A 24,037-nucleotide genomic window follows, 5' to 3' on the forward strand; every position below is an offset into this window, starting at 1 on the left:
GCTTGGTGTATTAGGAACGATGAAAATCCTCTCATCAATAAAAATCCAATTAGTGAGACTGCAAATATTATTTTTCATCCATTGTATTCCCCAAGTTTTCTGCATGCCACCTAAGAAAACTAGATTTACAACTTTCACTTCCAAGTTCCGACAAAGTCATACCCTAAACAAACATGTTGCTAACATATGCAATAAAAAATATGAGAGAGAGAGAGAGGGGGGAGAGAAATTATGTTCTGCATAACTCAAAGGTTGAAGAGAGGTGCTTCATATTACAGGAACATGGTTGGCATCAAAATCTGGAGATCTTTTAACAGGCTCCGGTGTCTGGCTCTCAAGATCAATACCGTTACGACCAATAGAATTGGAATGAACATTTTCATCAGCAGCAATAATGACATTATCTTCTCCTATTACACCATTAGTATTTGTTGTTGATTCAGTTAGGCAGCCTGGTTCTCCTTCTGTTGTTAACTTGGGAACTTTCGAGTTATTTTCTCTTGCTGAATCTTGATTAGTCAGCATGTTTGGAGCAGTTGAAGGTACTGATGAGTGCTTTCTCTTGATTTGATTGCTTATGGTTTGCTTGAAAGTTGCCAAAATAAGCTGGTAGAAAAAGAGAGATTTAAGTGTGTGACAATGCAACACAAAGATAATTCAATAACAAGGATTTGAAAACAATTAATCATCAATATTTTTTTATAACCATGTTATAGGCACAAAGTATTCACTATTATTTAGAAGTGACTAATCTCGTTGGAGAATCTATTAGACACATAAAGTAAGTTCTCTTCTGCCGACCATGTTTTTTTTTTAACATGTAGGATTAGGGATTGAAACCCTAACCACTTTTCAATAAAAAAATTCAAGAAATTCTGCCCCTCATAGACATTACCTAGAGGCTTTTGACCGAAACATTACCGAGATGTTACCCTTAGGTAAAGTTTAGAGGTTTAGAATTCCTCGTAAAAGTATTTCGACGCTCTATTTACACTATATGGTTCTAACTATCACCTTTCATATTTTACTGAGTGTAACCATAACTGCAACCGCAAAATAAAGCTTCAAGAGGTTATTAACAACAACATTGTAATCTAAAATGAAATCAAAGGATATTCTCTACATATATAAATTAATCTAATTGAATTCAGACTCTACATATATGGATATTGAAAATAATTCATACTTGAGTAGGAGTAGCAGCTATCAATGTGTTATCAACACCACCTCCAAAAACCTCTCCATTATATAGGTTTAGCCAATGAAACACTCAGCATGCAAATTTTCCTTTGTGCACCACCAGCAGCACCACTAGTGAAGGTGCAAGACTCACAGAGGAATAGGGATAGTTGCACCATAGCCAATGCTCCATCTTGCTCCACCACAGACAATGAAACGGGAACGTAGAATGCTCCGCCAAACATAACTCGGATTGTGACCAATGTTAGCATCAAGAAATGACTTATTCGGAAAGTATCGAACCTTAAAAGTGCGAGAGACAAGGGATTGAGGTTCCGAAAGAAATTTCCACGCTTGCTTTCCTAACATTGCAAGATTTAAAGCCGAGAGATCCTTGAAAAGGACAACTTTTCCCAACTCAACCAATTTATTCCTCTGTGAGTGCTTCTACCACGGCCCCACCAAAACGAGTTCATCATCCTTTCAATAGATGTAATGAGTGTATCTGGTATTTGGAAAAGACTCATTACATAGGACGAAATAGCTAGGAGTACAAACTTAATCATAACCTCCTGTCCCGCCTTCAAAAGACACTTGATACTCGAAGAGTTGATTCTTTGCCACACACGGTCTTTGATAAAAGCAAACGTAGGCGTCCTATCCCTTCCTATCATGGATGGCATACCTAAGTACTTACCTGTTCCTAAGACAGCCTGGACCGCCAAAATATTGGTAATGTTATTCTTCAGAGCATCAGACACATTTCTACGGTAGAAAATTTCTGACTTCGGCAAACTAATTGCTTGGCCAGACGCCGCCTCATAAGTGTTCAGAATATTTTTCATAACTTGTGCCTGGTTTTCTTCCGCTTTAAAGAACAAAAAGCAGTAGTCATCAGCAAACAATAAACGAGATACAGACGGAGCTCCACGACAGGTACTAGTGCCAGAAATAGTTTCATTTTCAAAGCTCTTTGTGTTGATGTTCCAACATGTATTATACACTTAATTATGAATGAAATTCAATGACCTATTATATATATATATATATATAATAGGTCATTTATATATCGATGAATGTTGGTTCAGGTAATAAGAAATTCAACGAGCTATCTGTTTTTGGGCTTGTCCGTTTTTAACGATTTGAGCTTCTCCTTGTTGCACTTTTTTTTAATGCTTTATGTGTATGTAGGTTGGGAAAAAAAGGTTTGAAAACGAAAAATGTATATAGATTGGAATACCCTTTAGTTTTCTCTGTGTGTAGTATATTTTTCTGTTAAAAATGGTAGAGTCGTCAGTTGTTTTTGTCAATGAGTCATGGATTTTAATTCCTCTTTTGAAGATAAACAGTGAAGATTGAAATAAAATAAAACAAAAATAATAAAGAGCGGATGAATTCAATAGATTTCTAGACGAAAAGTACTAAAAAAGAAAAACTTAATAAAAAGTATTTAGATTTTGGATGTGTTTTTGTGTAAACCGGGTATCCTCCGCGCGCAACTACGAAGACTAATCTCTCAAGCATTGAAGGACCCAAATGGTGACAAGCTCTCCCTAAGAGTTTTAACACTGCTGCGTGCCCAAGGTTGGATTTGAACCAGGACCTTGGTTAAGCTACAAGAGATCCATGTCATCTCATCTAAGCGCTCTTGCGTAGATTTTCGATGTGTTTAACATGAAACTCTTAAAAATGGTCAAAAAGTGGACCTTGGTTATAGCTTATTATTTAATTAAATATTACTAAAATCTATATTAGACTCCCCCCTCAAAATTTAAGCTATAATATAATGTATATGGATCATATAGTAATTAGGGGTGGGAATATGTTTGTCTGAATTATAGGGGTCTACGGCCTAACCTATGTTAGGTCAGGTGAGACTTCTTTAAAATAGAAAAGATTAAGACTTTTCAGAAGCTTATTTAACTAAAAAAGCGGGATTACGAGCCATAAGAAAATCCTTTAATAGATATCAAAATAAATTTAATGAAAAAGAACCGATAAATTACAAAATACTTATAAGTTTTCAATACAATAATGACATAAATGCAAACATATCATACAACATAAAACAGCTTATATTCTATGACACTAATTGTGATCCGGTAACTAACGAGTTTGCCAATATTATTTTTCATCCATTGTATTCCCTAAGTTTTCTGCATGCCAAACTAGATTTACAACTTTCACTTTCAACAAAGTCAAACACTAAACAAACATGTTGCTAGCATATGCAATAAAGAATATGAGAGAGAGAGAGAGAGAGAGAGAGAGAGAGAGAGAGAGAGAGAGAGAGAGAGGGAGGGAGGGAAATTATGTCCTGCATAACTCAAAGGTTGAAGAGAGGTGCTTCATATTTCTGGAACATGGTTGGCATCAAAATCTGGAGATCTTTTAACAGGCTCCGGTGTCTGGCTTTCAAGATCGATACCATTACGAGGAATAGAATCGGATTGAACATTTTCATCAGCAACAATAGTGACATTATCTTCTATTATTACACCATTAGTATTTGTTGTTGTTGCAATTAGGCAGCTAGGTTCTCCTTCTGTTGTTAACTTGGGAACTTTTGAGTTATTTTTCTCTCGCCAGCATGTTTGGAGCAGTTGAAGGTACTGATGAGTGCTTTCTCTTGATTTGATTGCTTATGGTTTGCTTGAAAGTTGCCAAAATAAGCTTGTAGAAAAAGAGAGATTTCAGTGTGTGACAATGCAACACAAAGATAATTCAATAACAAGGATTTGAAAACAATTAATCATCAATATTTTTTTTAAATCATGTTATAGGCACAAAGTATTCACTATTATTTAGAAGTGACTAATCATCATTGGAGAATCTATTAGACACACAAGATAAGTCTTCTTTTGCCAACCATGTTTTTTTTAACATGCTAGAGTCAGGGATTGAAACCCTAACCACTTTTCAATAAAGAAATTCAAGAAATTTTTGCCCCTCGTAAACATTACCTAGAGGCTTTTGACCGAAACATTACCGAGATGTTACCCTTAGGTAAAGTTTAGAGGTTTAGAATTCCTCGTAAAAGTATTTCGACGCTCTATTTACACTATATGGTTCTAACTATCACCTTTCATATTTTACTGAGTGTAACCATAACTGCAACCGCAAAATAAAGCTTCAAGAGGTTATTAACAACAACATTGTAATCTAAAATGAAATCAAAGGATATTCTCTACATAAATAAATTAATCTAATTGAATTCAGACTCTACATATATGGATGTTGAAAATAATTCTTACTTGAGTAGGAGTAGCAGCTATCAATGTGTTATCAACACCACCTCCAAAAACCTCTCCATTAGGTTTAGCCAATGAAACACTCAGCATGCAAATTTTCCTTTGTGCACCACCAGCAGCACCACTAGTGAAGGTGCATGATCCACTTAAAGATAAAATCTCAAAGTGACCCTGTATTTACAGAAGGAGAAAACTCAACAAAACAAGATAACAAATTTACATACATATTTATAGCACAAGTCTTTACCCAATTAGTACTATTAAAGACTACAAATTTAGTTTAAATTTCCACATTTCCCTTTTACATCTTTATTTACACTTCATAAATTTCTCCATTCCTCTTATTTTTCCATTTAAAAAATTATTGTTGAAATAAAAATTTCATAGGTTGAATAGTAGAACGTAACATCTTATGAGTTGAGATATAAAGACGTGACGAAAGATTCATATGGATAACATTAAAGAGAATGTGTTTGTGTGTTAAAATGTATTGCTAGCATTTTTCTAATATTTATACTTATAGGAGGAGATTAATTGTTTATATAATTGTACCTCGTATGTCAAAAAACCATCGGAAACACCAGGTTGGCGAAGGGTGACACTTGATATAGTGCCAGTAGCAGAAAGAATGCAAACAGCTGAAGAAGGACCTTTTTGATAAAATGCAAATATCTTTCCAACCACATCCTGAAAATCACCAAAAACAAAACTCTAAACTCATACAATACATATATTTTTTTGAGAAATATTTCAAAAAATCAAACCATACATCAAACTGACAAGACTTTCGAAAATTTTTTTTTTTGTCAAGTGACCTATGATTAGGTTCAAATAAATATCGGTGGACCGCTCAAATAAATGAACCACATACAATGTCTAATTAGGTTCAATCAGTTGAATTATCCAACTCAAATCCAATTTTAAAATTGCTTTCAAATTTCAAAACGAAGACGAATCTAAATTTGGCGCCAGATAGTGGACCTCATGAACTAATCTTCTATAGTAAGATTTAAATGAGTTGTTACCAATTTACAATAATTCTAAGTTTTTAAATAGTAATAAAAAAATTGGATTGATAGGTTATACCAAGTTAATCTCAATAGTTCACTTCAAACCATTTTTAAAGGAACAAATTAGAATTTGAAATATATTTTCTCTTGTCTCATAATAATTACCTCTCCAGGGTTCACAATCAGCACATGAGGTGACATGCTTCCTCCAGCCGTTTCTCCAACACATCCACCTGTCACAAATATAAGTTTCATTTTCAAGTATGGTAAATAGATAAAATTACATGCCTAAAAAAATCATTTAACAATCTTACTTATTTTGAGGAATCCAAAAGAAGTACATTAAAAAAAAAAAAGATAATGAGAACCAGTCAAGCACAAGATGTACCTCAAATGGACTCAATAAAGTCGGTATAAGTATATATGCGCTTGTATCTTCAAGGCCTATTGACTATGTATAGATAATCGACATTGTAAAATGTTTTACAAATATTTACTTGATAAAAGTAAAAAGAAAATAAAATATTCGGACTTTAAATATTATCTTTATATTTAAGACTTATATCTTTATATTATTATTATTTTGAGAGGATCTTTAAATTAATTTTATTTATTATATTATTTTAGTTTTAAAATTTGGATCTGAAAAACACATTAAAGAATATTATGATAACATCCTAAAATTTTGCGTTCAAAAGAAATTGAAAAACCAACATTATGTAAGCCTTCCAAACAAATATTAATCCAACATTAGAGAGAAAATAACATAAAACATAATTTGTTTTAACAAAATAAAACACAAATTAAAATAACATCTTTTATTTATTCTTATTATGACTGGTGGAAACACCCAATCCCTTGCATGGGTGTTATTGTGTAATTGACTGTAACTTTTTTGTGGTGCTCTTCTTCAATAGCACCCTACTGTTGTATCTCGGTTGGTTGGTTTACCTTTTGCACGTCTTGTGCACGGTAAATCACCATTGTTCATAATATATATCTCATTTTAGCTTGTTCAAAAAAAAAAACACAAATTATGATGTAATAGTAAAAAAAACTATATTTTTTTTTTGACAGAAAAAAAAACTATCTAATTTCCACTAAAACTTTAAACTAAAACCTTCAAATAATAAATAAGAGACGGTTTTGAATTGTAAAACTGGTTTAATGCCTTTTGTTTATCTGGGGTTACCTATTGGAGGTGATGATAGGAAACTTTGTTTTTGGAAACCTGTGTTGGATCGTATTACTGCTAGATTGTCGTCTTGGAATAATAAATTTCTATCTTCTGGTGGTCGTCTGGTTCTTTTGAAGTCTGTCCTGTCTTCTCTTCCGGTTTACTTTCTTTCCTTCTTCAAGGCACCTATAGGTATAATCTCCTTTATCGAATCTATTTTTAAAAAAAAAAAATTTGGGGTGGGTGTGAGGTCTCTAAAAAAATTGCTTGGATTAAATGGGATTCTGTGTGTTTACCTATGAGTAGAGGTGGTTTGGGGGTTCGGAGGTTAGGGGAATTTAATTTTTCTTTATTAGGTAAGTGGTGTTGGAGGATGTTGGTGGACAAGGATGGATTGTGGTATCGTGTTTTAAAGGCACGGTATGGGGAAGTTGGAGGTCGGTTACAGGAGGGGGGACGACATTCATCTAGGTGGTGGAGAATGATTTGTAATGTGAGGGAAGGAAGTGGGTTAGGGGTTGGAAGGTGGTTTGATGACAACATTAGGCGGGTGATAGGTAACGGTAGGAATACTCTCTTTTGGACAGATAACTGGTTGGGTGGAGTTCCTTTAAAAATTCAGTTTAGTCGCCTTTACGAGTTAGCTGTTCATAAGGAGTGTTCGGTGGAGGATATGGCGAGAGCAGGGTGGGAGGAGGGTGGAGGTGGTTGGGTGTGGAGGCGTCGTTTATTGGCTTGGGAGGAGGATGGTGTGAGGGAGTGTGTTACTCTGTTAAATAATATTGTTTTGCAGGAAAATATCCAGGACCAGTGGCGGTGGTTACTCGACCCAATCCATGGCTATACGGTTAAGGGGACTTATTGTTTCTTAACTAATTCGGCGGTTCAAGTATCTACCGGCGCCGGGCTTGATGTGTGGCACAAATGTGTTCCTTGCAAGGTGTCTGTGTTTGCTTGGCGCCTTCTACAAGATAGAGTTCCTACTAGAGCAAATTTGGTGCGTCGTCAAGTGTTACAGACTGCTGACATTTTATGTGCTGGGGGGTGTGGTATCCCTGAGACGGTGGATCATCTTTTCATTGGGTGTACTGTCTTTGGGAGAGTTTGGTACCTAGTGTGTCATTGGCTTGGTATCCCTTGTGTGTTTCATGGTTCGGTAAAACAACATTTTGTTCAGTTTATTAATTTGGCAGGTTTGCCGCGAGCATCTCATGTTTACTTGAAGGTTATTTGGTTGGCTTCTATTTGGGCAATCTGGAAGGAGAGAAATAACTGTGTATTCAAAAGTACGGTTGGTGATCCTCTCAGCATTGTTGAAAGAGTGAAGCTAAATTCCTTCTTACGGCTTTCTTCAAATGTTGTTACTATTTCTTTTGGTTTTCATGACTGGTGGAGATACCCACTATTTTGAATGGGTATCATGTAATTTTTATTTTTATTTTCTTTGGTGCAGGCATCGTTGTTAGGTGCCTGTAGTTTGTATCAGACTTTGGGTGTTTCACCACTTTAGCACACCTTGTGCGGGGTGAACCACCTTCCTTTTGAGCAATATATTCCATTTTGATTTGTTCAAAAAAAAATAAATAAGAGACGGGTGAATGAGTAGAAACAAGTTAAAAACAAAAAACTAAATAGGTGATAGGGTTGTGTTGTAGGAAATTTTCGATCTCCTATTTAGACATATTTTCAATTAGATGTAGTAACTTTGCCACATATTGTGAAATTAATTGTATTATAAGAAACATTGATCTCAAATCAACGATCAAGATTGTCTATCGCGTGAAATATGCTTTTTTATTTTACGATCCACGTGAAATGTGCTTTATTAGTTAATTCATCATCAAATCCATCAAAAAACAAAATTACTTTTCCGCGTTGGGATTTGATTTTAGAGTACAATTGAAAAGGACAAAAGTGCAACTTATACCAAATTAACGATACGGCACACTTACTCGTCTATCACGTGAAATGTGCTTTATTAGTTATTCCTCATCAAATCAATCGAAAAACAAAATTACTTTTCCGCGATAGAAATTTATTTGAGAGTACAATTGAAAAGGAAAAAAGTGTAACTTATACCAAATTAACGATACGACACACTAGCAATTCAACAAGTTTCAAGTGTAAAAAACAAACCTTCTCTCCCTCAAAAAAAAAAAACAAACCTTCTCAACCAAACAATATCAAAAATATAAAAACAAAATTAAAAATGAAAACTTAACTCCAAACACAAACAGAAAGGAACAAAAAAAACCCAATGAAAAGTAAAAGAAACTCATACCAATGGAAGCCAAAATTTGCAATTTTCCAGAACCACGAGGACGTCCCCTTCCACGCTTCTCCTCACTTACATAAGGCTGAACAGCAAGCCCTGGTGTCGGTGTCACCGGAGACAATGGTTTCCCGCCAACCTCATACTTTCGAGGCCTCCCCCTGCCCCTTTTTACCGGAGCAGATTCCGAACCTCCAGATTTGGACTTTGCTCCAGTGTCCGAACTAGCATCATTTCCCACAACTTCCGTCATGTTGGCAGCATTGTTGGTTGTTTCGGACTCGTTTTGGGTTGAAGAGGGTGAAAGAGTATAAGGTAGGTTTAGGTTTTGATCCTCCATGAATGGTTTTGATATCCTTTGAAATTCTGAAGATGGTGGTGCAAAAAATATGAAGTGTGTTGTGTTTTAATACACGGTATTGCAGAACGTTCCAAGGAAAAATTAAAAGAAAAAGTAATAAAAATAAAAAGCTTTCTTTATTCTCTTTTTACCTGAAATTTATCATAAAATTACTCTTCAATGGATTTTCTGAATTCGTCTTGAATTTATGTATCTCCTTTGTCAAAAAAAAAAAGGCCTATTATTATTATTTTTGTTCAAGCAAATAGGCCTATTTATATTAGTCAATAAATTCTATGCATAATTATATTTATATATAAAAATAAATATATTCAATAAATAAATAAATCATAAGTAGAATAGAATTAATTGGGCTGATGAGTTGTTATTCGTGTGTGAATGGAGCCAATACCCCTTTCCCAAGTTTGAAATTTGAGATAAAACGGACAAAATAATCTATTAATATTTATTACTAATTCTTTTATTGTGAATAGCTGTATCCGATTTTCTTGTTATTTTGAATTGATATATTATTAGTGAAAGATTTTTTTTTTACGGAATATTATTAGTGAAAGATGGACTCCGGAGGATTACGAAAATGAAATTAATTAATATATTGGATTTTTTCTATCAGACAAATAAAATTTTAATTGCTATGATTTAAAAAATTAATGTTTTATAATGTTTTAGCTTTTTCTGAATTTTATTCACTGTATAAGATATTTATATTTTTATTTTTTGACCGAAACAAAGTTAACTAATATCATTAATCAACCAATGTTTATTGGTTGATTAACATTACTATCCCAATCTTGGTTTTGGAGAAACAATACTATTTTTGAGGATCAACATTGGCGCATTCAAGATGTGGTGCGAAAGACATTTTTGTTACATGATGAATGTATTTCTTACTATCCCAATCTTGGTTTGGACCCACACTCATCGCGCCTCTTAGCTCATTGGATCCCCCCTCCATAAGGTACACTCAAACTCAATATTGATGGTAGTTTTCTAGAAGATTTTGGTTGTTTAGGTGTTGGTGGTGTTGTTCACAACCACGATGGAGATTGGATAGCTGGTTTTTCTCACTATGAAGTTGGAGGTGATGCGTTATTAGATGAGTTATGTGCTATCCAGATAGGTCTTGATTTTTGTAGTAAAGAAGGTAATGTCAACATTATTTGTGAGAGTGATTGTTTGGAAGCAGTAAACCTGATTATTGATGGTCGTGATCATACCTTGCACACTTATGCTACTGACATCCTTCATATTATAAATGGTTTACATGGAAATGGAAATACAACATTGGTGCATGTTCATAGGGAACAAAATATGTGTGCAGATTTTATGGCTAAGGAAGGATCACATGCAAGGTGCTCTGCTCATTGGAACTGCCCTCCGTCTGGCATGGAATCTCTCATCCTGAGAGATAAGCTTGGAACTTAATTTCGCCTCTCCCTTTTTTTCTTTTTCTTTTTGCCTCGTTACTTTGTAACACTACCAAAAAAAATCAACCAAATGTTCAATACAAGAAGGATAAGAATCAAAAATACGGTGACTAGCCCAAGTACAGACCGCCCTAGCTAAACTATGAGCAACCATGTTCGCTTGTCTCCTAACAAACTTCACCTCGAAGTTGGAATGTAAAGATAATTGATAAATAATACTAGAAACAATAGCATAGAATTCCGAATCACTGTGGCCCGGAGACGATAGAGCCTGTACTAGAGAAGATGAGTCTGACTCGAACTCAACCCGGTCCCATCTGTTCGCATCAGCAAAGTGAAGGGCCTTAAGTAAGGCTACTGCCTCCCCCTCCAAAACTTTCAAATTTGCCCGCTGCCATTTCGTTTGAGCCCGAATAAATTGTCCGCGAGAGTCTCTAACACAACACGCAAAAGATGTATAAGATATTTATTAGTTTTTAATATGTTATGAAATTTTTATTTTAGGAAATCATTTTTCCTAGCCCAATTCAGGAATTTAAAATTATAGCTAATGTTACGAAGTTCGGTCACGTGATATCAGAATGTAAACGTAACTTCTTTTTTTAAAGAAAGACTCATATATCATTTCATTTATAATTCTTTAAAAAAAACATTTCATATATAATAATAGATTCGATACAATGTGGGCTAACATAAAAAGTAATGGGACTAGCTAAGGATGTGGTTTCTCTTGCTAGGGCATGAGCTGCCGCATTCGCTTGTCGCCTAATAAACTCAATGCGGGAGTTTGTAAAGGAGGTGGAAAATATCCATCGGCACGCGTCAATTATATGTCCAAACTCAGTAACATTGACCGTGCGGGAATGGAAAGCATCTCTTGTGATTTTTGAATCAAGCTCAAAATCTATATTATCAAATTGCATATCTTGCAACCATTGAAGTGCATGATATAGACCCAACGCCTCACCAACAGCTACGGGATAGACTTGATTAAATTGCAGCACTTTAGCTAACACAAAGGTTCCAGAATCATCACGAATACACACGCCGATGCCTGTCCTCTGAAATTGTTTCGAAAAAGTCGTGTCTGCATTGCATTTGAATCTTCCATTGCTCAGTGGCGTCCAAGACGGATGAACAGAACCTACTGGCCTGTTCTAGTCCTATGCGTGAATTTGCAGTGGAGTGGCAGGTTGCTGTTGCGCAGTCACTTGCTGGGACGTTGCGGTAGATTGGCTTCCTGCCAGTCTTCCATCAAGTGTCGAGCCCTGTCAACAACTTGGGTATTGTTTTCATCAACATTCTCCCAAATTTTAAGGTTTTAATGTTTCCACAAACTCCAGAAAATAGCAGCAACAAATTGTTGAAAGTTCATGGGCAGATTCTGTAGCAAGTAGAAAATGGAGTTAACAGCTGAATCCGACTGTATGGCTGCATGTTGAACTTCATACCAAATTCCGGCAGAATTCCAAACTTGGATAGGAAAAGAACATTCAAACAGTAGGTCATTAAAGTCCTCGTGATCAGCACCGCAACTTTCACAATTCTTCGGACACGAGACCCCTTTATCTTGCAAACAAACTATAGTTGGTAAGCATCCTCGACGCATACGCCATAACAGATTTTTAACCTTCGGCGGAACCTTTAAACGCCAAATATTTTGCCAATTAGCTGGATGGCCGAGGTGAGAAACATCAATTAACTCTTCCACACATAAGCGGTATGAGCTCCACACCGTATAGCAACCATTACTTTCCGCTTTCCAAATGAGACGATCATGGATAACATGATCATACAGGGGCGTATGCAATATTGCTTCAGCTATGTCGTTACTAAACATTTGTTGATTCGTTACCATGCTCAGATAATAAACTTTGAACATTGAAATCACGGACACATAAACCACCAGCGATGTTATCATCAATTGATTCGCCATTAGCCAGCCATGGTGCATCAAGAATAGGGATAGTTGCACCATAGCCAATGCTCCATCTTGCTCCACCACAGACAATGAAACGGGAACGTAGAATGCTTCGCCAAACATAACTCGGATTGTGACCAATGTTAGCATCAAGAAATGACTTATTCGGAAAGTATCGAACTTTAAAAGTGCGAGAGACAAGGGATTGAGGTTCCGAAAGAAATTTCCACGCTTTCTTTCCTAACATTGCAAGATTGAAAGCCGAGAGATCCTTGAAACGGACAACTTTTCCCAACTCAACCAATTTATTCCTCTGTGAGTGCTTCTACCATGGCCCCACCAAAACGAGTTCATCATCCTTTCAATAGATGTAATGAGTGTATCTGGTATTTGGAAAAGACTCATTACATAGGACGAAATAGCTAGGAGTACAAACTTAATCATAACCTTCTGTCCCGCCTTCAAAAGACACTTGATACTCCAAGAGTTGATTCTTTGCCACACACGGTCTTTGATAAAAGCAAACGTAGCCGTCCTATCCCTTCCTATCATGGATTGCATACCTGTCATACCCTAATTTTGGACCTAAAAATACTTGCTCCAAATGATTTTCCTCTTCTCTGAGATGGATCTTTGACTCTTGAGAGATTGCAGTTGACTGTTGTTTTACTCTGACATTTTACTCTACTCTATCTGAAATTTACTGCTGTTACTTGAAAATGTTTAATTGTGCTTTTGTCTGTGGTTTTTCTTGCATTTCAAGCCATCCAAAAGGGTTTTCTTGCACCTCAAGTCATTTGAATTTGTCTCTGATCAATTGCATATTTCTCTGCATTTTTTTTGAACCTTATTTGCAAAAATCATTGAAAAGGGCATTTTAGTCATTTCCTGTGTTAAAACTCCTTTTAATCTTTGAAAATTGTCTCTGAGTCTCTTCAATTAGTTTGTATAAATCCATGCTTTAATTCCATGTTAAAATCCATTTCAAAAATTGCATTTGAGTCATTTTGAGTCAGTTTAGTCCCTAGGGGCATTTTGGTCATTTCGCATAAAATTTTGACAGAGAGGTTACTTTAAAGTACCTCATTTTTGTAGTTGGTTCATTTTAGTCCTTTTTGTGTTTTTTATATGTTTCACTTTACGTTATTTTCAATTTACCAATTTTAACCAATTTTATTTTAAATTTCATTTCAGTCCTTCAAAGTTGTTAAAATTGCATTTTAGTCCCTCAAAGCTTTTTAACTCTGTTTTTTAGTTCTGTTGCAAATTGCAGTTTGGTCCTTGTTTTTAAAATAATTGCAGGTCAGTCCCTTAATTTCCAGAAATTGCAAAAAGGTCCTCAAGCCAAAATTAGTCCAAGTCCGAGCCAATTGGTCCAGGGACACATGTGACAAACTCATTGGGTCTCAAGTACACATGTCACCTATATAAAGGCCCAATCATTACAGTCCCATTCAGATTGTAACAACTCATCAAAATCACAGAAACAGAATCACACTTTCTCTCTCTTGGCAGTTACGATCAAAACACAACAATTTTCCAGAAAATTCATCCCCAATCTCAAACCCTAAAATTCCAGAACCACAAATTCAACACAATTTCAACAAGTTTGTGAGAGTTCTCAGAGATTCACCGTTGAATCTTCATCATCGAACCTATCCCTTCGCAATTCCAGTGCGAATCCATCACTGAAAGCAACGGACTCAAGCACGATCACGAAAGGATCGAAGTTGAGAAGAAGAAGGATTGAAGAAGAGGAATTGAACCGGTGAAGAAGAGAGAAGAAAATACCGATTTATTTTCGGTTTCCAGAGTTAAAGATTACTCACCAGAAGGATTCGAAGCTACTACGAAGTTCTCCGAAGAATTCTTTGTTCGAATCTCCGTTTAAATGCAGGTAATCGCAAAAAAAACTTTCTCGTTTTCATCGCAAAAGCTCAACGAAGGTTTACAAACACAAATAAACGGTGAATCGAAGCAGATTAACAAGTTCTAAGACTTGTTCTTTCGAAAAACTTTGAAACAGATTGAAAAGATTTGAAACCGAAGTTTCAAATGTAGATCTACGACTTTTCACCGTTTATTTTGCAAAACTAAGTTCATATTTGTAATCAGTGTGAAAAACAGAGTGGATTAGGGTTTGATTTAAGTTAAACCGGTGTTGTTAGGGCTCGCCGGAATCTGGAACTCACGGCGGAGTCGATGAAGATTTCGATGAATCTTCATCTTCTCCGGCCGTTTCATTCCAGAAACCGGCGGGGAAGGATGAACAAGATAGGAGAGAGGTGAGTGCTTCTCTCACTAGAACGAGAGAAGAGAGAGAAGTGAAAGAGGAGAATGAAACAAACCGGTGTGATTAGGTTTTATAGAGGACTGAATCGGACCGGTTCGAAACCGGTCCACTCCCCTGCATCCTGGTCGTTGGGTCTAGGGTTGATCCATCTGGATCAATCCTGCGGTCCCTGTTGTTCCCTGATCTTTCTGGATCTTCTTCATTTGGGCCTGGGCTTTCTTTTTCGTTTTCCTTTGTTTTTCTTGCTATATATACTTGTTTTCTTGCTGATTGAACCCTTGCATGCTTGTTTTTGTGCTATAAAATCCCTAAAAAATTATCAATGTTTTTTCTTGTTAGTTTTAGTTGTTCTTGAAAATTTTACATGTTAATTTTGACCTGAAAAATATATGGAGATGAGTTTTGATATTCTTGTTAGTTTAATGCTTTTCTTTTGTTAAAATTTTGTGAAAAAAACCTCCAAAATTGATCATGTGTTTTTGTATTTTGATAATGATTCTTGATATTAAATATGCTGAATTTTCTACCTCTGAAATGTATGCAATTACCTTGATTTGTGTGGTGAATTTTTGGTATCTTGTGCTTTAAATAACTTGAATTTTTTGTAGAAATAAAGTGATAAATATACCTAAAATCTTGCTATGATTTCTTGGCTTGTTGTTTCCATTTAATTTCCATGTTATGGCTGAAAGAAAAATGCTCTATAAAATTGTCATAATGTAGGAATTATAGGTCCTACACTTGCCATTATCTTGTGGTAAATTTTTAGGTATATTTAGCATCTTTTTTTGTTAATTCTTGTTACTTGTTTGGAGCTTTTACTTGCTTATAATTTTTACTATATTCCTCTATATTGTGCTACTAACCATCTCATACATTTTCCATTCATCTTGACATAGCATTTCACCCTTCATTCTCTAGCTTTACATTGCTTGCAATTTAAGTTTCCTTGCAAATTTTAGAATGTAAACTTCGAGGTTTTGTAACTTTACTTTTATGCCTTTATCTTTCTTGCAAGACCTTAGTGTGTATCTAGGCCAATGATGTAAAAGGACAATGGACTCTAAAGATGTACACCGACACTCACCGACACATGCACACACATCACATGTATGTTTTAGATGTATGCTTAGGGAATGTATGCTTTAGATGTATGCTTAGGAATCGCGATACTTAGAAAAATTCTCTTTTCCAAAAAAAATGTGAACAACTTCACTCAAATAATTTTCCAAAGAAACCTTGGGATCAAAGTCCCATTGAATTTTCCCTTTTATTTTCTTAATAAATGATAAAACAATTGCTAAATACTTTGACTAAAGTTTTTGTAAATAAATTGACCAACCTCACTCTTTTCCAATCCTCAAGCCCATGAGGCCTCTTTCTATTCTTCAACTTCTATTTTTTCAAACTTTTAAAATCAAACTTAACTCACAAAAATATTTTTTGGAAGAGAACTACATGGAGTTTGATCCCTTAAAAGGGTATGTAGGCAAGAAGTCAAAACTTCTCCAAGTCCAATAAAACAAAAATCCAAACACAATCTTCTCCCTCCAATTCTTAACCTAGCAAACCCTTAGGTGTAAATAACATTTTCAAATAGCATTTAAAAGCAAAGCGCGTGCGTAGAAAGTAAAGACGGTTCCTATAGAATACTATAGTCGTTATAGGTGCCTAACACCTACCTATAGCGAAAACAACTCGGACCTCGTTTCTCAAGGTTTTTTCTTATTTTTCCCTTCCCAAGAAAAAATGAGATATCAAAGGTTAAAAAGGTTCAAACTTAATCAATGTTTGACACCCGAAAAACCAAGATAAAACAATACCTAAGTACTTACCTGTTCCTAAGACAGCCTGGACCGCCAAAATATTGGTAATGTTATTCTTCAGAGCATCAGACACATTTCTACGGTAGAAAATTTCTGACTTCGACAAACTAATTGCTTGGCCAGACGCCGCCTCATAAGTGTTCAGAATATTTTTCATAACTTGTGCCTGGTTTTCTTCCGCTTTAAAGAACAAAAAGCAGTAGTCATCAGCAAACAATAAACGAGATACAGACGGAGCTCCACGACAGGTACTAGTGCCAGAAATAGTTTCATTTTCAAAACTCTTTGTGTTGATGTTCCAACATGTATTATACACTTAATTATGAATGAAATTCAATGACCTATTATATATATATATATATATATATATAATAGGTCATTTATATATCGATGAATGTTGGTTCAGGTAATAAGAAATTCAATGAGCTATCTGTTTTTGGGCTTGTCCTTTTTTAACGATTTGAGCTTCTCCTTGTTGCACTTTTTTTTAATGCTTTATGTGTATGTAGGTTGGGAAAAAAAGGTTTGAAAACGAAAAATGTATATAGATTGGAATACCCTTTAGTTTTCTCTGTGTAGTATATTTTTCTGTTAAAAATGGTAGAGTCGTCAGTTGTTTTTGTCAATGAGTCATGGATTTTAATTCCTCTTTTGAAGATAAACAGTGAAGATTGAAATAAAATAAAACAAAAATAATAAAGAGCGGATGAATTCAATAGATTTCTAGACGAAAAGTACTAAAAAAGAAAAACTTAATAAAAAGTATTTAGATTTTGGATGTGTTTTTGTGTAAACCGGGTATCCTCCGCGCGCAACTACGAAGACTAATCTCTCGAGCATTGTAGGACCCAAATGGTGGCAAGCTCTCCCTAAGAGTTTTAACACTGCTGCGTGCCCAAGGTTGGATTTGAACCAGGACCTTGGTTAAGCTACAAGAGATCCATGTCATCTCATCTAAGCGCTCTTGCGTAGATTTTCGATGTGTTTAACATGAAACTCTTAAAAATGGTCAAAAAGTGGACCTTGGTTATAGCTTAATATTTAATTAAATATTACTAAAATCTATATTAGACGCCCCCCTCAAAATTTAAGCTATAATATAATGTATATGGATCATATAGTAATTAGGGGTGGGAATATGTTTGTCTGAATTATAGGGGTCTACGGCCTAACCTATGTTAGGTCAGGTGAGACTTCTTTAAAATAGAAAAGATTAAGACTTTTCAGAAGCTTATTTAACTAAAAAAGCGGGATTACGAGCCATAAGAAAATCCTTTAATAGATATCAAAATAAATTTAATGAAAAAGAACCGATAAATTACAAAATACTTATAAGTTTTCAATACAATAATGACATAAATGCAAACATATCATACAACATAAAACAGCTTATATTCTATGACACTAATTGTGATCCGGTAGCTAACGAGTTTGCCAATATTATTTTTCATCCATTGTATTCCCTAAGTTTTCTGCATGCCAAACTAGATTTACAACTTTCACTTTCAACAAAGTCAAACACTAAACAAACATGTTGCTAGCATATGCAATAAAGAATATGAGAGAGAGAGAGAGAGAGAGAGAGAGAGAGAGGGAGGGAGGGAGGGAAATTATGTCCTGCATAACTCAAAGGTTGAAGAGAGGTGCTTCATATTTCTGGAACATGGTTGGCATCAAAATCTGGAGATCTTTTAACAGGCTCCGGTGTCTGGCTTTCAAGATCGATACCATTATGAGGAATAGAATCGGATTGAACATTTTCATCAGCAACAATAGTGACATTATCTTCTATTATTACACCATTAGTATTTGTTGTTGTTGCAATTATGCAGCTAGGTTCTCCTTCTGTTGTTAACTTGGGAACTTTTGAGTTATTTTCTCTCGCCAGCATGTTTGGAGCAGTTGAAGGTACTGATGAGTGCTTTCTCTTGATTTGATTGCTTATGGTTTGCTTGAAAGTTGCCAAAATAAGCTGGTAGAAAAAGAGAGATTTAAATGTGTGACAATGCAACACAAAGATAATTCAATAACAAGGATTTGAAAACAATTAATCATCAATATTTTTTTTAAATCATGTTATAGGCACAAAGTATTCACTATTATTTAGAAGTGACTAATCATCGTTGGAGAATCTATTAGACACACAAGATAAGTCTTCTTTTGCCAACCATGTTTTTTTTAACATGCTAGAGTCAGGGATTGAAACCCTAACCACTTTTCAATAAAGAAATTCAAGAAATTTTTGCCCCTCGTAAACATTACCTAGAGGCTTTTGACCGAAACATTACCGAGATGTTACCCTTAGGTAAAGTTTAGAGGTTTAGAATTCCTCGTAAAGTATTTCGACGCTCTATTTACACTATATGGTTCTAACTATCACCTTTCATATTTTACTGAGTGTAACCATAACTGCAACCGCAAAATAAAGCTTCAAGAGGTTATTAACAACAACATTGTAATCTAAAATGAAATCAAAGGATATTCTCTACATAAATAAATTAATCTAATTGAATTCAGACTCTACATATATGGATGTTGAAAATAATTCTTACTTGAGTAGGAGTAGCAGCTATCAATGTGTTATCAACACCACCTCCAAAAACCTCTCCATTAGGTTTAGCCAATGAAACACTCAGCATGCTAATTTTCCTTTGTGCACCACCAGCAGCACCACTAGTGAAGGTGCATGATCCACTTAAAGATAAAATCTCAAAGTGACCCTGTATTTACAGAAGGAGAAAACTCAACAAAACAAGATAACAAATTTACATGCATATTTATAGCACAAGTCTTTACCCAATTAGTACTATTAAAGACTACAAATTTAGTTTAAATTTCCACATTTCCCTTTTACATCTTTATTTACACTTCATAAATTTCTCCATTCCTCTTATTTTTCCACTTAAAAAATTATTGTTGAAATAAAAATTTCATAGGTTGAATAGTAGAACGTAACATCTTATGAGTTGAGATATAAAGACGTAACGGTGAAAGATTCATGTGGATAATATTAAAGAGAATGTGTTTGTGTATTAACATGTGTTGCTAGCATTTTTCTTATATATTTATACTTATAGGAGGAGATTAATTGTTTATATAATTGTACCTCATATGTCAAAAAACCATCAGAAACACCAGGTTGGCGAAGGGTGACACTTGATATAGTGCCATTAGCAGAAAGTATGCAAACAGCTGAAGAAGGACCTTTTTGATAAAAGGCAAATATCTTTCCAACCACATCCTGAAAATCACCAAAAACCAAACTCTAAACTCCTACAATACATATATTTTTTTGAGAAATATTTCAAAAAATCAAATCATACATCAAACTAACAAGACTTACGATTCTTTTTTTTTTTTGGTCAAATGACCGACGATTCTTTAAACCGCTTAAAGCAGGACAAAATATTGGTGGACCGCTCAAATAAATGAACCACATACAATGTCTAATTAGGTTCAATCAGTTGAATTATCCAACTCAAATCCAATTTTAAAATTGCTTTCAAATTTCAAAACGAAGACGAATCTAAATTTGGCGCCAGATAGTGGACCTCATATCTTCTATAGTAAGATTTAGTTGAGTTGTTACCAATTTACAATAATTCTAAGTTTTTAAATAGTAATAAAAAAATTGGATTGATAGGTTATACCAAGTTAATCTCAATAGTTCACTTCAAACCATTTTTAAAGGAACAAATTAGAATTTGAAATATAATTTCTCTTGTCTCATAGTAATTACCTCTCCAGGGTTCACAATCAGCACATGAGGTGACATGCTTCCTCCAGCCGTTTCTCCAACACATCCACCTGTAACAAATATAAGTTTCATTTTCAAGTATGGTAAATAGATAAAATTACATGCCTAAAAAAATCATTTAACAATCTTACTTATTTTGAAGAATCCAAAAGAAGTACATTGAAAAAAAAAAAAAGATAATGAGAACCAGTCAAGCACAAGATGTACCTCAAATGGACTCAACAAAGTCGGTATAAGTGTATTGACTATGTATAGAAAATGTTTTACAAATATTTACTTGATAAAAGTAAAAAGAAAATAAAATATTCGGACTTTAAATATTATCTTTATATTTAAGACTTATATCTTTATATTATTATTATTTTGAGAGGATCTTTAAATTAATTTTATTTATTATATTATTTTAGTTCTAAAATTTGGATCTGAAAAACACATTAAAGAATATTATGATAACATCCTAAAATAACATAAAACATAATTTGTTTTAACAAAATAAAACACAAATTATGATGTAATAGTAAAAAAAACTATCTAATTTCCACTAAAACTTTAAACTAAAACCTTCAAATAATAAATAAGAGACGGGTGAATGAGTAGAAACAAGTTAACAACAAAAAACTAAATAGGTGATAGGGTTGTGTTGTAGGAAATTTTCGATCTCCTATTTAGACATATCTTCAATTAGATTTAGGTTAGATGTAGTAACTTTGCCACATATCTTGATTGTCAAATTTGAATTGTTGGCCTGAATATGTTAATTGTGAAATTAATTGTATAATAAGAAACATTGATCTCAAATCAACGATCAAAATTGTCTATCACGCGAAATATGCTTTTTTATTTTACGATCCACGTGAAATGTGCTTTATTAGCTAATTCATCATCAAATCCATCAAAAAACAAAATTACTTTTCCGCGTTGGGATTTGATTTTAGAGTGCAATTGAAAAGGAAAAAAGTGCAACTTATACCAAATTAACGATACGGCACACTTTCTCGTCTATCACGTGAAATGTGCTTTATTAGTTATTCCTCATCAAATCCATCGAAAAACAAAATTACTTTTCCACAATAGAATTTTATTTGAGAGTACAATTGAAAAGGAAAAAAAGTGTAACTTATACCAAATTAACGATACGACACACTAGCAATTCAACAAGTTTCAAGTGTAAAAAACAAACCACCCTCAAAAAAAAAAACAAACCTTCTCAACCAAACAATATCAAAAATATAAAAACAAAATTAAAAATGAAAACTTAACTCCAAACACAAACAGAAAGGAACAAAAAAACCCAATGAAAAGTAAAAGAAACTCATACCAATGGAAGCCAAAATTTGCAATTTTCCAGAACCACGAGGACGTCCCCTTCCACGCTTCTCCTCACTTACATAAGGCTGAATAGCAAGCCCTGGAGTCGGTGTCACCGGAGACAATGGCTTCCCGCCAACCTCATACTTTCGAGGCCTCCCCCTGCCCCTTTTTACCGGAGCAGATTCCAAACCTCCAGATTTGGACTTTGCTCCAGTGTCTGAACCAGCATCATTTCCCACAACTTCCGTCACCATAGCTGCATTGTTGATTGTTTCTGACTCGTTTTGGGTTGAAGACGGTGAAAGAGTATAGGGTAGGTTTAGGTTTTGATCCTCCATGAATGGTTTTGATATCCTTTGAAATTCTGAAGATGGTGCAAAAAAAAAAAAAAATTGACAAAGAAGATGGTGCAAAAAATATGAAGCCTGTTGTGTTTTAATACACGGTATTGCAGAACGTTCCAAGGAAAAATTAAAAGAAAAAGTAATAAAAATAAAAAGCTTTCTTTATTCTCTTTTTACCTGAAATTGTTCTTCAAATTATCATAAAATTACCCTTCAATCGATTTTCTGAATTTGTCTTCAATTTATGTATCCTTTTTTTTCAAACAGGCCTATTTATTTTAGTCAAAAAATTATATGCATAATTATATTTATTTATATATAACAATAAATATATTAATTATAAATAAATTATATGTAGAATTGAATTAATTGGGCTGAGTTGTTATTTGTGTGTGAATGGAGCCAATACCCCTTTCCCAAGTTTGAAATTGGAGATAAAAAAGGACAAAATAATCTATTAATATTTATTACTAATTATTATTATTGTGAATAGTTGTATCCGATTTTCTTGTTATTTTGAATTGATATATATTAGTGAAAGATGGAATCTTACGGATTACGAAAATGAAATTAATTAATATATTGGATTTTTTCTATCAGACAATTAAAATTTTATTTGCTATGATTTAAAAAATTAATGTTTTATAATGTTTTAGCTTTTTCTGAATTTTATTCACTGTATAAGATATTTATTAGTTTTTAATATTGTATTAATTTTTTATTTTAGGAAAACATTTTTCCTTGTCCAATTCAGGAATTTAAAATTGGAAAATGCTTAAGCCAGCGGGAAACAGTATAATGAGAACATCACGAAAGCATTTTACGGCTATACAATAGAAATTCCATTACCCCAACATCCCGTTTTTGCTAGGCAACATGAGATGTGATTGGTTCCATGGCAATTCGCGAGGAGTTCACGAGAAATAGCATCGCTGTTTAAAATTATAGCTAATGTTAAGGAGTTCGGTCACGTGATATCGCAATGTAAACGTAACTTATTTTCAAAACTCTTGTGTTGATGTGCCGACATGTATTTTTTTTAGGCAATGCAGCAACATGTTTTTTTAGGCAATATACCAACATGTATTGTACACTTTTTTTTTTGAATAATGTATTATACACTTAATTATGAATGAAATTCAATGAGTTGTCTTTTAATATAAATATATATATGTCGATGAATGTTTGTTCGATTAATAAGAAGTTGTCTCGTTTGCCATGTTGTATGTTCTACTTCTCCTATCAACGTGAGAATCTTGTTTGTGTGAGATCTATAAGTATTGCAAATATTCTTTAAACTTTAAGGTATAACATTTCTAGTGAAACCCCTAAAGCCAAACTTGTTTAAACTTTATGTTATAAAAAAATATAGTTTATTTCCTCCGTTCCACAATGAGTGGCCTTTTTTGTAATTTACACGGATAAAAACAATTGTAAAATTGAATGACTATTACCATGAATACATAGTGGAATATATTGACTTAAAATTGATGAAAAAAGTACTAATTAGAGGATAAAATTGAAAAACAATTAATTGTTAATATCTTGAAAATAAAAAAGATCATTCATTTTAGAATAATTTTTTTTACAAATGAATCATTCATTTTAGGATAAAGAGATTAGCTAATAGTCAAAATCTTAGTTGTGACTGTACAAATGGTGTATTTTGTAAGCCCATTGGTCTGACACACAAACTTTATTTTGAATAGCATCTAAAAAATAATACAACCGTTAAAAATCATTGATGTCATCCCGTAAGCTTAACTCAGTTAGTAGAAATACTGCATGTTAAATTGTGTGAGCTCTATCCCCACTTCTCCACAATTAAATTTTGTGAGCTCTATCCACTAAGCTACTTGACCAAAAAAAAATCATTGATGTCATTCACCCAAAAAACGAATCTAAAAA

General features: G+C 34.0%; 3 protein-coding genes across 3 annotated transcripts; 1 reads left to right on the forward strand and 2 right to left on the reverse strand.

Moving 5' to 3' along the window:
* Positions 1–222: 222 nt before the first annotated feature.
* Positions 223–9,229, reverse strand: LOC146930188 (AT-hook motif nuclear-localized protein 2-like). The gene is made up of 5 exons (XM_085708284.1): positions 8,899–9,229; positions 5,606–5,673; positions 4,983–5,117; positions 4,434–4,601; positions 223–606 (listed from the first exon to the last, which is right to left on the reverse strand). The coding sequence occupies exons 1-5, from the start codon at positions 9,227–9,229 to the stop codon at positions 268–270; spliced, it is 1,041 nt and encodes a 346-aa protein (XP_085564410.1). The 3' UTR covers positions 223–267.
* LOC146930189 (uncharacterized) lies at positions 9,228–10,675 on the forward strand. Its single transcript, XM_085707508.1, has 2 exons — positions 9,228–9,234; positions 10,263–10,675. The coding sequence occupies exons 1-2, from the start codon at positions 9,228–9,230 to the stop codon at positions 10,673–10,675; spliced, it is 420 nt and encodes a 139-aa protein (XP_085563634.1).
* A 7,618-nt stretch (positions 10,676–18,293) lies between these two features.
* On the reverse strand, positions 18,294–22,166 carry LOC146930190 (AT-hook motif nuclear-localized protein 2-like). The gene is made up of 5 exons (XM_085708285.1): positions 21,793–22,166; positions 20,457–20,524; positions 19,824–19,958; positions 19,270–19,437; positions 18,294–18,689 (listed from the first exon to the last, which is right to left on the reverse strand). The coding sequence occupies exons 1-5, from the start codon at positions 22,121–22,123 to the stop codon at positions 18,366–18,368; spliced, it is 1,026 nt and encodes a 341-aa protein (XP_085564411.1). The 5' UTR covers positions 22,124–22,166; the 3' UTR covers positions 18,294–18,365.
* Between the last annotated feature and the right edge of the window lie 1,871 nt (positions 22,167–24,037).

Source organism: Medicago sativa, chromosome 4 (assembly GCF_051527215.1).
Source record: "Medicago sativa cultivar Bolivia chromosome 4, Bolivia_mono, whole genome shotgun sequence".
Lineage (NCBI taxonomy): Eukaryota > Viridiplantae > Streptophyta > Magnoliopsida > Fabales > Fabaceae > Medicago > Medicago sativa.